A 12454-nucleotide genomic window follows, 5' to 3' on the forward strand; every position below is an offset into this window, starting at 1 on the left:
CAGCATTTCCTAATGTGTGTGCCAAGAGAATTTCAGCTAAAAAAGGATTCCAAGGTCTAAAAGACTGGAAAACACTAGAACGTATCGACTTTCTGAGAGTCACAATGAGCACATTAAAAACTCTGAAAAGTACTACTGTCAAGAAGCTTGCTTAATTTTCCTAAGCACATCATTTCCCGCAGAGCAACTTTTGCCTGTAACAATTAATAACCTGCAGGAATACTTGGAGAAGTATGGTTTGAGGTTCTCCCCCATGGCCTCTGAAATTTGGTTGCTTTTCTTCTACGTTATTCCAATGGGAGATTTTAATTAAAAACTTAGCAGTATCTTTCAGTGAGTTCCAGAACATGGGTTCTACATCTCTTCAAGCCAGAGGAGCCTCTCCCCTTTCAGACCCTGCACAGGGGCTAAGGGAGGCACCCCTAGCTGACCAACAGGATGTTTCTGATTATCTCTGGCTTTCCAGGACATGATGTGGCAGCACACAGAGGAGTTTGCTTGAATCCCTCTAGGTGTGGCTGTGGCTCACCTCCCCCCACGCTGGGCCCCAGCTCAAAGCTCCCTCATCTTTTTTTTCTTTTTCTTTTTTTTTTTTTTTTGAGACAGAGTCTCACTCTGTCGCCCAGGCTGGAGTGCTGTGGCATGATCTCGGCTCACTGCAACCTCTGCCTTCCAGGCTCAAGCAATTCTCCTGCCTCAGCCTCCGGAGTAGCTGGGACTGCAGGCACATGCCACCAGGCCCAGCTGATTTTTTTGTACTTTTAGTAGAGATGGGGTTTCACCATGTTGACCAAGCTGGTCTTGAACTCCTAACCTCAGGTGATCCACCCGCCTCGGCCTCCCAAAGTGCTGGGATTACAGGCGTGAACCACTGCACCCGGCCATAACCCTTAACTTTTTAAAGCAAGCCTAGCTTCCTGAGCACTCAGACAGGAATCCGAAACTCAAAGAAGAGACAGGCTGCGCTGCACTCAGCTGAAGCAGGCCTGACAAGGACCTCCCTGTTTGCAGCCAAGCAAGTGGGGTGAGGTTATGGAATCCCTCAAATTGGACAACTGAGCTCCTGGCCAGAGCAGAATCCAGCCCCTGGGAGGGCTGCTTTGACACACCCAGCCACGGGCAGATCAGCCTGATACTCCTGATGTTCCCCAAATACAACAGCACTGGATGGGTTATCTGATGCTGAGTCATCACAGATCATCACCCCTCCCATCGAGACTCTGGGAACTGTTTCCACGTGGTCAGTCTCCCCAGGAGCCAGCTGGGAGGAAGAACCCAAGCCTGCTCAGGACCACATTTGTCTGATGTAAAGAGGTAAGTCCAGAGATACATCCAACAAATGTCTTCAACCAGGAGTCATCAAGCACCTGCTATACTCTGAGCTCTTTCCAGGCACTGAGGCTATACTGCCAGTCCTAGACACAAGATCCCTCCTTCCCTGCAACTTATCTCCAAGTAGAGAAAAGGTACAGTGAGTAAACCAGCACACGAATGAGAAACTAGCAGATGAGGATAACAATAGCAGAAGAAATAAAGCAGAATGGCTGCTTCAGATTGGGGAGTTGGGGGAGGCCAATCTGAAGACGGCAATGTTTTCACTGAGACACAAAAGCCGAGAAGACAGGCCTTGCAGAGTCTGGGGGAAAAGCAGTCTGTGCAACAGGAATAACCAGGGCAAAGGCTGGAATGAGCTCGAGACAGAATGAAGGCCTGGGTAGCTGGAAGGTCTAAGCAAGGAGGAGAATGACACAAGCTGAGGTTAGAAAGGTAGGCAGAGGATTTGGTTTCCTGTGAAACCAGAAAGAAGTCACTGAGGATATCTAAGCTTTGATGTGATACACGAGGGGTGGGAGAGAGATGGGTGGGCAGGATATCTGTGTTCAGATAAGGCCACACTCTCTAAGAGGCCCAGGGTATTCCTGATGTGACAGAAGGTAATGGGCAAGAGTGACCCAGTGAGCTGAAGATTATCCCATTTTAGAGTATAAAACTCTGGAGGTCTGACAGATCTCCCTGCAAAAAGGACAAACAGGATCAGAGGAGTCCTTCAATAAGTCCCGTGATGATGTCCACAGGGACCCCCACAGGCAGACCTGCACTGGCCCAGGGGGGTGGGCCGTTGGGCTTGGTTGCTTCTTTCCTTCCCCACCCTCATAAGAAAGCAGTCTCCAGTCTTCTTCTGGCTTCTCTCTGGTTTCCAAGCCGGACTTAAGCCCTACTGCTTGTTCTACCCCTCCTGGGGTGACCCACCTGCTGGAGGCACCCAGGTGGGAGGACTAGAGGGTGCACAAGCTTTGGTGTATGTCAGTTGGCACCCTCCTTTCCCCTGGGAAGCAAGTGTTTCCTAGTGGATACCATGGGGAAGAAAGAAGTCTTAAGGTTATAGAAAGCTAGACTCGCAAGCATTCCTGATACTGGGAGGTGTCTGGTTAAAATAGAAAAAACTTCTAACCATGGCTTTCAAGGACCCCTGCCTCCCTCCCTCCAATGCCCAAGTAACATCTGCCTTCCACTCACTCCTCGTTTTGAATGTGGGTTAAATGCTTCATATAAGTCCTAGGACCCTTGTTCAAGTCATTCGTACCTTGTTATCCTGATCTTCATGCTTTCCCATGGCCTGGGAGATACAGATTAGCAATCAGGACCCTCCCTGACCCGGTCACCAGACTATACTTTGTCCTTGTCACCACTGCATACTGAGCCCTGTCCCCTGAAGCCAACTTGGCTTTCAAGATATCTTGTTGTTGCCTCGCTTTCCCAGGTCAAGGCTGCTGCTGTTTCTTTCTCGTGGGCGCCCCTTCTTCCCTTTGCTGCCCATTAAAAGCCAACCAGTCTTCAAAACCCTGATTTTTTAAGAATTTCCTCTCTACATTAGCCAGAGCAATTTCTCTCACACACTCTCCACTCTATTCTAAATATTTATAGACCAAAGAGCACCCTGCTGGATGCAGCCCTTTGGAGATCAGACACTACGCCTGAGATAATTCCATATTCCATACAAAAACCTAGTATGTAATAGATGCTTAATGGCCATGTTCAGAATTGAACTGAAATTGATGTGTGCTAATCCAAACTAGAAATGCATTAAAGGAAAAGTTGAGGCTGGCCTGTGCACATGTGCGGCACGCCAGTCACGTTACAGAACCAACCAGCCTTGCAGCAACCTCACACAGAGATCCCATCCGGAATGTCTCCTTAGGCCCTGGGTAAACCCAGTCTTGGCCAGGCCCGTCTCAGCCAGCACATGAGCTCCTCAAATCATGTACCTCCCAGGAAGTTACCATGGCTCATTGGGTTAAACAGATAAACAGGAAACCTGGCTACAGAAAGAAAAATGGATTATAATCTCACTCCTGCCAGGGACTTGTTACAGAGATTTCAAGGGTATTGAGTTATAACTGAGGCTTTTCTGATGGAGAGACTATGTTTACACTTGCTCTCTAACAGCAAGACGTGAGGGCTTCCTCAACTCTACTTAGCAGGCACACTTAACTTGTCTCTGGCCCCACACAGGCTTGGAGGCCAAAATGCATCTTCTTCTCTTTTTTGGAAACATTCTACAGCATTAGTGGAGTAGGCACTCTACCCTACCCACCTCCCCCAGCCTCCCTCTCTCTCTGTCTCTCTCATATATATGAGACATATTTCAGCTAAATCAAATGGGACCAATAATACAAACATTTCCCCACTAGATCACCCGCATTCAAACTTCTAGTGTTCTTTCTATTGGAAGGACCAGTTTGGGAACTTTCCTGCAAGAAATGAAACTGTCTTTATTATTCTCTGTTGCTTATCTTCCTAAATAATTTGAATCCTCTCTGAAGGCAGAATGCATATGTATATTCTCTCTTTCACCACAGAGTTCATGATAGTATTAGCCTCAGGGTATATGCGAAATACCTAGGACTAGAGTAGAGTGGGTACCCAATATATGGTAATGCAATGGGGTGGAGTGGGATGGGGATGCAATTAAGTGAGAACCCATGGGAGGTGGAGAAAGGCTGTATCATTACATCTCTCCTTCCAGCACTTTCAGGCAGCACACCCTGCACTGGTAGATTCCATTCCATGCTGCTGCCCTGCGGGTCCTGCCACTCTTCTGCCCACCTGCTCAAAGGCAAGTAGACTACTTAGAGCATTAAGGAGAAGAAATGGTGACATGCCACAGATGTGGGGACATACAGGCTTAGGAAGAGACTAAATTAGGGATTCCACTTCTTTCTCATAAAATGTCAGGGCCACAAGGCCCCAGGTCCCTAGTCCAAGGCAATCACTGTAGGAGAGTAATGAGCAGGCTTGTGTTCCATGCAGCCACCTTACTGCTGTGGCCAGTCCTTGCAAGTGGGTACTCAGGCAACTGAAAGTGCCTCCTGGCCCTTCTAGACGGCCCTCAGCCCCTCACCCACGATATCCACACTATTGAGAGTCCCTGCTTGACATCCCATCCATGGTGGCACCCGGTGTCAGGAGGCCTTGAAGGTTTTAATGGTCAGAACAGAGGGGCTTGCTGAGCTTGGAAGTGAAAGAAGAGGGGAGGAGGGCTGAGTGGCAGTGGGGTTGCTTTTGGAGGAGCAGGAATTATGGTGGGAATAGATCATGGGAGCAAGCACGACACACTGCCCATCATCGGCTCACCAGCATCGAGAATGGGGGGCTAGTCCTCAGAAGAGCTATAAGGGAAGGCTGATTTATTTGCATTATTTAAAGATCATCTGTCCAGAACACTGCTCTAGAAGAACCTATCCTTTCCCTTAGCTCACGCCTCCCCAACTCCCCAGTTTCACACACAGTGCACTGGCTTATACCACAGAGGTTTAGCATTTCTTTCTTCATTCACAGACATCAAAGACAACCAGCACCTGACACCCTGCCTCTCCTTTGGCCCTCAGGAGGCCCCCAGGGCATTCTGACATATCCCTGATTCTCTGGCTTTATGATCTCAAGATTACCTCTTGCCTCTTGTTCTTGCATCTTCTGCCACCTCTTTCCCCAGAGGAGGGCACTGGGACATCTGCCCAAACATCAGGCTCAATGCCCTCCAGCTCAAGGGAAGAGGGGGTACTTGAACTCTTGGCCTCAGAGTAGGTCAACCATGGCCCAAGTCCATGGAGCCAAGCTACCCAGGCAGCCACTGTGAGACCCAGCCAGTGACAGCAAACATACATGGTTATCTCACTCAAGAGAGTCCATTTCCAGGGTCAAAACAAAGCAAAAGCCCACAGAAGTATGTGAGAAATACGTGAGAGAACTCACTTCTTCCTCTTCTATGCCAGTCAGGTCCCAAAAGTAGCCCAGTCGCATCTGTAGCCTCTTCCAGTTTTCCAGGAACATGGTAGCTTAAAAAGAACAACAACAACAAAAACCTTGATTGTTTTTGAAGAGTGGATTCTGTACCCTTTGGGCTCACCAGTGGAGGTGGGGGATAAGCTATTTTAAATTTAGGAGCTCTCTTTAATGCATTTAGCCTCTTTTTCCCACTTCTAGGTGAAACTGCTAGAAATACTCCACATCCTTGAGAGCCAATAGATATGTTACACACACACACACACACACACACACACACACACACGCTCCTTTCTCCACTTCTAAGTTATGAGAGAAGGGTAAACACTGATCTGGAGAAGTAAAGTAAGGATGGCGGGATGAAGAAAATAAAAAGGGAGGGGTCTGCAGGATTTTTTGACAAGCCTCATCTTGCCTACGCATACATTCTTTCTTCCTTCACCTTCATCAGCACTGTCACTTTTTCCCTACATTTCTTTCTTTCTGTCCCCAGCACCACTTGCCTCATTTGGGCCCTAATCATCTCATTCTGAGGTTACATAACAGTCTCCTAACAGTTCTACCTGACTCCAGACTTTCAGCCTTCCAACCCATCCTGCATGTAGCTGATAGAATAATCTCTGTAAAGTAGTATGCATTCATTCTTCCATTTGCTTAGCAAATAGTTGTAGAATGCCTGCCACACCTACACATCCATCAGTTTGCCTGCCCCACCCACGGCCCTTTGAAGGACCAGCACGCCTTTCTCAGCATGCTCTAGGAAGAACCTGATACCCCCGCGAGCACAACCCTACAGCCATGGTTTGTTATACCAGGGCTGAACATCTGATCCAGGGCCTGCTGATAGAGCACTCAGATTCCCTCCTTTGAAAATTGAAACCAAAAGACACAAAGAGGAGCAGGGATGGGAGAGACCACGCAGCACCTGAAAGGAGGGAAGGCCTTCGTTTCCCACAGCATCTCTAGCTCCAGTTCCCAAGAGGCCTGGTTATATTTCATTTCCTACACCCAGGAGCTTGTCTCTTGCTTTCTTAAAATAAATCTCTTGTTATTTGAGTAAGTTTGAGTGAATTTCTAATCCTGCAAAAGCACCAGTCCCAACTAAGGTATCTGCAATGTACAAAACACCATTCTAGGCATTGTCAGGGAGATTGGGTGAACTTCATGTGGATTTTTCTTCTCAAGTTGTTTACAATCTGTGAGAAGGGATTGTGAACAACTACAATACAAGACATAAAGTGATCAGGGCCTTAAGAATGACACAGATGAAAAAGCTGTGGGCCTGCAAAGAGAAGTGCTACCTGCCAGAGGAGGCATCCGAGCTGATTTTTGAAGGACAATGGCATTTGGGCACTGAAGGAGTGGGCAGAGGAAGGGTGCCAACACTACCTGCCTACATGTTCAATGGCTCCTTACAGTCTAAGTTCTTCTCTCTGGATTCCAGGACTATGTATGTCAAGCCTGAACTATCTATCTGAATCGCTCATCCTGCCATTTGACAACATACATCCCATGCCCGCATTACAGCTGGGTCATCCCCTCACCGTCATCTCCATACTCGACTTGCGCACGTTGTCCCTCTCTCCTGTGCTATCCTCCAGCTTCTACCCTCATCCTATCCTGAGCCAGCTCAAGTCCCCCTCTTCCATAACATCAGTCCCCATGGCACCCTGTCCTCCTCACTCCTACTGCCCTATGTTCATGGCACCCTGGAAAGGGAGGGACATGACATTCCCTGAGGCCATCCCTACAGATCCACCCCACCTCTAGCAGGAGCCTGAGCACACTTCACTACATGCCATGCCTGACTATTGGCCGACACTTCATGTTTGTGATGTAATAACAGGACTGTAAACTTTTCCTGGCTCTTAGCTGCCTATGTCTACCTCGGTCACAACACAGAACTAAGAATATCAAACACCTATGCACTGGTTGAATACACAGTTACTTAAAGCTGCATTTGTTTTACTTGCAGCTACATTATGGTGCACTGATTTGCATGTTTTCATCTGACATGACATTTTGCATACACTGATTTGCATGTTTTTCTCCCTTGGATTTGAGGCCTTTCTCGAGTGTGTGTATTCCCTCCTAACACTGGCTTTGGCCTGGGGATACTAAGAATGGTAGTAAGTCCCTCCTCTTCCTACTGCTCCTTCCTTGGTTCCCGAGGAGGGCTGTGCACACAACAGTGCCCAGAGTGCTGACCGACTGGTGTCTCCATGAAGGGAGGAAGTCAGACTGCAGGAATGATGAGAGGGGCAAAAGAGTCATGGATAGATGAGTCGTGAGGGCAAGGGAGGACCACCATACTGATGGAGAGCAGCTCCCAGTTCTGGGTGCACATCTATGCCAGGCACTATGCTACATGCTCTGCATGCACACTCAATCACATGTCACAAGAGCACTGTGGGGTAGGTATTATTTCGCTCAATTTACAGATGAGGACAACGATGCCCAAAGATTAAGTAATCTGCCCAAGGTAACAGGGCACCTTGGTCAAGAGTGTTGACTTTAGTGACACAGAGCTAGGTTCACATTTACCTGCTACGGGATCCCTAGCTGGTAAGGAGCAGAACTGAGACACACATTAGGTCTGCCTAGGTCAGTGTCCTTAACCTCTATTCGGAAAAGAGTTCTGAAACCCTGTCTCTTTCCTTCCCTTTTCAGTAGGACTTCACTCTCTTTCCCAACATACCCTGGAGTTTGAAGTCAGACCCACAGGGGAGCCAACAGACTTGGGTCCTGCTGACTAGTATCCCCCAAGACCTCCTGACTCCACACCGCCCCTTCCACTGCCACCAGCAGCCCAAGTCTCTCTCTATGTACAGCCATTTCTTCCCAGCCTTATTCCCAACAGACCTGGGCCCTGACCCAGGCCCACCCAGCACAGCACCACTAATCATAATAATCATGGTAATGAGAGGCATTACTATTATTTTTAATTGTAATTTGTAGACAATCTTGCCTAAAGGTTCTTGGCTGCTGTAACTGAATACACAATCACATAAAGCACAGCAAGACTGTCAAAAAACAAAACCAAATCCTACCCTATGCCAGGAAGTTCTGGCGCAATCTCACCCCTGGGTACTTTCCCTGCACTGTGATGTGAAAGGAAGACAGTGGGTCCAGGGGTGGGGTAGGAAATGACTGAGGATCTCGTAAGGGGTGGGAGGTAGCTGTTCATTACAGCTATCGAGGGAAGAGAAGAGGCAGTTGTTGAAACTTGAAACTAGGAAGTACAATTGAAAACCAAGTTTCTCTACAACAGGGGATTATGTGTCCCAAGAAAGTTCTTGAAAGATTATAGACCTGGAGTTATTAGGTTTCAGCAACTCAATGGTGGTAATATCTGCAAGACAAATTATGGGCATTAGAGTTGTAATATAGCAAAAAATGAATATGTATTCTGGGTTCCAAATCAGCTCAGGTGGATCTTGGGGTAATTCCACGATGCTCCTGTTTGATAAGGAGACACAGAGCTGCCAGTGACTTCCCAGGCAACAAGCCCCAACTTCAGTGTGTTCTACCGACCCTGCCTGTGAATAGTCCCAGGAGTCTATGGTCACAATTCCATTTCCTCCTGCTCCCTGCTCCAGCTCTCAATGGGCTGAACACTGCCCGTGTGCTCCCGGGACGCAGCTGCTCTCCCTGATAATAGAGAATAGAGTGTGCCCTGGAAATTTTTATTGGTGGCCTAGCAATATGGGAATCTTTCCAGTCAAGTTCTGCCTCCACCCAATTGAAGGTCCCCACAGGGAATGGAGGAAGGTTGTGTTCTAGTTCTCCTAAGAACCACCGAGAACAGGCCTCTCCCTCTCCTCCTTCTCCTCATACGCTCAGGGACGTGTGACTCAGGGCCCATCCTGGCATATCCTCCGGGCCCCATGGAGTCAGTGATAAATCAAACAGCCTCTGCAGCAGGACTGTGGTCCTGCCGGTCTGTGATCCAATGTGCAAACCAAGGGCCTGCACATTCGGTGATGAGTAAAGGAGCAGGCGGCTACTCAGATGGCCTGACACAGGTTGACTTGGTCCCTTTTCTAATACTCATGGGTGTGTCTTCTTAGAAATGCTCAGTTACCATGGGGTGGTTATCCCACGTTATTCCAGTTTGTGAGAATAGGAATATGTGTGTGTGTGTGTGTGTGTGTGTGTGTGTATCTGTGTGTATCTGTGTGTGTTTACAGTCAGATACCTATAGCTCAGAACAAGTTTATTACTCCATACTCTGGGAGGAAGGGAGGAGGAGAAAAATGAAGGAATTATTTTTTCCTCCACAAATCCCTTTGGTGGGAATACTGAAAGCATTACTCTGGCATTAAATATTAAATTAAACAGTGCAGGGACAGTACAGTCTACACTCATGATGCCCTAACAATCGCACTGAACAGGAGTCAGGAGACCAAATCTCAGCCCACCTTTCCCATGAGCTAACTCTGTGACCACGGCAGTCACTCCACCATTCTAAGTATTGTGCTGCACGATATCTACAATCTCACCTAAGTCAGTGCACCTGCAGGAGTCTTACGGGTGTGCTAGGAGTTTTCAAAACAGGCATTGGTTCAAATTCTGAATAAATCACACATGGGGCTAGTACATGGTTAGCATGATTACATCTGAGAGAAAACAGATAAAGACATGAAGGATATTCCTGTTTCCATTCACACATATGAGTAAAGAAAAGAAAGGTGTCATCCTTAAAATACTTCTTGTGATGGGAAGAAAAAATGTGAAAGTAAGTAACCTGAAGGGGATGAGCTTTACAGCTTGGTCACTGTGCCCATGTAAAGGAATCACCCATATAAGCAAGCCTGGTGATGGCCACATACCCCACAGAGCCATGAAGATAGAGAAGAAGACGGTGGCAGGGTTGTCAAACAGGTGGCTGGCCTGCGCGGTCCCACAGGCTGAGCTGAGGTTCCAGTAATCACAGGACTTGTCACACAGGGGACACATGGTGAAGGCATTCTGCTGGTCACACATCTCTCTGCTGCAATAGATGGAGGTTGTTGGGTCAGGTGGAGCTCAAGCATGGTCCACTCCAAGAAAAATACATCCCCCAAATAGCTCCCATTTCCAAATCTATGGTTGAGTTTTTCAACTCCATAAGTAAGGAATGTTAAAGAAGTTAGCATTGGATTCTTCACCTGGAGAGTCTTACTTATACTTTGTTCAAAAACAACAATGAAAAGATGGGGTATGGAGCTCCCTGTCACTACAAGTGTCCTGGAAAGTTAGTGAGATCTGTCAGAGACATTGAGCATTAAATGATGCCTCATAAAGTCCCTTCAGAACATCTGGGGTCCATGAGGTTGGTGGAATGGGATGCATCCACAGTTGTGAATAAATCACAGCCTGAAGCTGGATTTCATCATCCATTCTTCAGTCTAGGCTGTTTTTGTAAAGCCTACTGGCTGTCTCACAAACAGGTGATACTGGTCCCAAGTAGAAACAAACACGAGTGTGTGGCTAGACCTGTGCATGCTCTCACCTCTAGAAGGAGAAGTTCTACATGGGGAAGAACGGAGTAGATCTGGGTGGAAAGCCCTTTTCTAAGGGCATGAGCTGGAGAGCCACTTGTAGAATGGAGATTAATAACCTCAACCTACTAAGAATTATTATAACCATGAAATAAGATTAGGGAGAATGAAAGAGCAAGGCAAATTCTTCCAAGATCTAGATTCTTTGATACTTGGAGCATGAACCAAATAATCTCTAATGGCCTGTATTCCAACCTATTCTTAGTGTATTTCCATTTAACGGACTGAGGAATATATTTGAAATTCCATTCATTCGTTAGCTGACTAGCTGTATCCAACAGATTTAGGCTCATATGAATGCTTGGAAATAAGAACCAAAGAATCAGCCCTGACTGACTTTCCCAATAACCCTCTATACCATACACTGATAGGAAAAATGAATGAACTCATCCCTCTGTTGTGTAATATTCTCCCAGGGAGATGGGAGGATGGTTAAGCTCATGGTTCAGGGGGAAAGGGTGGAGAACTTAAGATTTCACGAAAGCAAAGCACTGGCTGTTCTTACAGGGCAGCTGGAGACAATGATGGGGAGGCAGGGGATCCAGCACTGAGAACCACAGCTGTTTCCAACAGAAAGAAGCAGCAGAGGGCGCTAGAGAGCATGGCTCACAAGTGGGAGCCACTGCTAGGGAGAGCAAGCTGGTGCCCTGTGTGCTAAAGCCAGTGCTCAGAGGAAACCTCCAAAGCCAAAGGATGCCTGGGTCTCTTTCCCCCTTCATTAAGAAGTTGAAGGGTGGCAGATTTATTGAGGGCTGCCACTTGCTGTCAAGCCCCAGTTTCTAGGCTTCTGTTTTTAATGAGCTACTAAGTCCACAGGAGGGAAAGGCCTCCTGTGTGAGAGAATGGAAATTGTCGGTCCCTGAGGATAAACCCCAGTTCCTCCACTGACTCGCTGGCAAAGGTCAATAAAAATGACTCATCCACGTCGAAACTATTAAATAGTCATATCTAAATAATACATTCAGCTGTGCTAGTTTCACCTGGGCATGTTCTGCTGGGTGACTAGAGAACCCAGTTTATGTCTTCTGGGTCAGACCTGTGTTTGCTATGTATATAGAGAAGGAATTGCTATTTTCAGAGAGGAAAGTACCCCCTTAAAAAACAGATTTACACAGAAAATCACTTGTCTGTATAAATTCTAGTAAAAGACTTTCGCTTTTAAGTCACGTCCAAGAACATATGAGTTCCTCAATGCTGCTCTTCAAGTATATGTCTTAGGGACTTCATTTAACTCAGCGGTTTTTTCTTTTAAGCATGCACTGAGGAGAGACAGAAACCTAGTCAACTGAATCCTAGTTGGAACTAGTCAATGCTAAAAGGTCAGGAATGAAAAACGTATTAGCAGCCAAGCAGGTGCAAAGCACTTTGAAACCTAAGTGCTGTGTAAATTGCTGGTCTTTAAATTAGAGTGCAGGCAACTATCCATCATTTGTACAAGATGGCAGCCACCATGGTATGGATTCTCCTCAAATCATTTAAATGTGAAGTCAGAATGCTTTATATATGTATTGGGGGGTTTTTGATGTAATCAATTTTAACAGAATTCTACAGGAATTCTGGCTAAGAATGACATCGAAATGACTTTGTATTTTGTGAGAGAGGCTGCCTCTAGACAAGCTGAAAGATGA

At 46.9% G+C, this 12454-nt stretch overlaps 1 protein-coding gene across 2 annotated transcripts in view; it reads right to left on the reverse strand.

Moving 5' to 3' along the window:
• The window catches only part of ANO2 (anoctamin 2), a 380970-nt gene that overhangs the window by 171215 nt on the left and 197301 nt on the right, over positions 1-12454 (reverse strand). For both annotated transcript variants that reach the window (XM_024347643.3, XM_024347642.3), the window contains exons 12-13: positions 10116-10276; positions 5254-5336 (exon numbers count right to left, since the gene is read on the reverse strand). In XM_024347643.3, the coding sequence (XP_024203411.3) occupies positions 5254-5336; positions 10116-10276 (244 nt within the window). The remainder of the gene's footprint in view (positions 1-5253; positions 5337-10115; positions 10277-12454) is intronic.

This window comes from Pan troglodytes, chromosome 10 (assembly GCF_028858775.2).
Source record: "Pan troglodytes isolate AG18354 chromosome 10, NHGRI_mPanTro3-v2.0_pri, whole genome shotgun sequence".
Classification (NCBI taxonomy): domain Eukaryota; kingdom Metazoa; phylum Chordata; class Mammalia; order Primates; family Hominidae; genus Pan; species Pan troglodytes.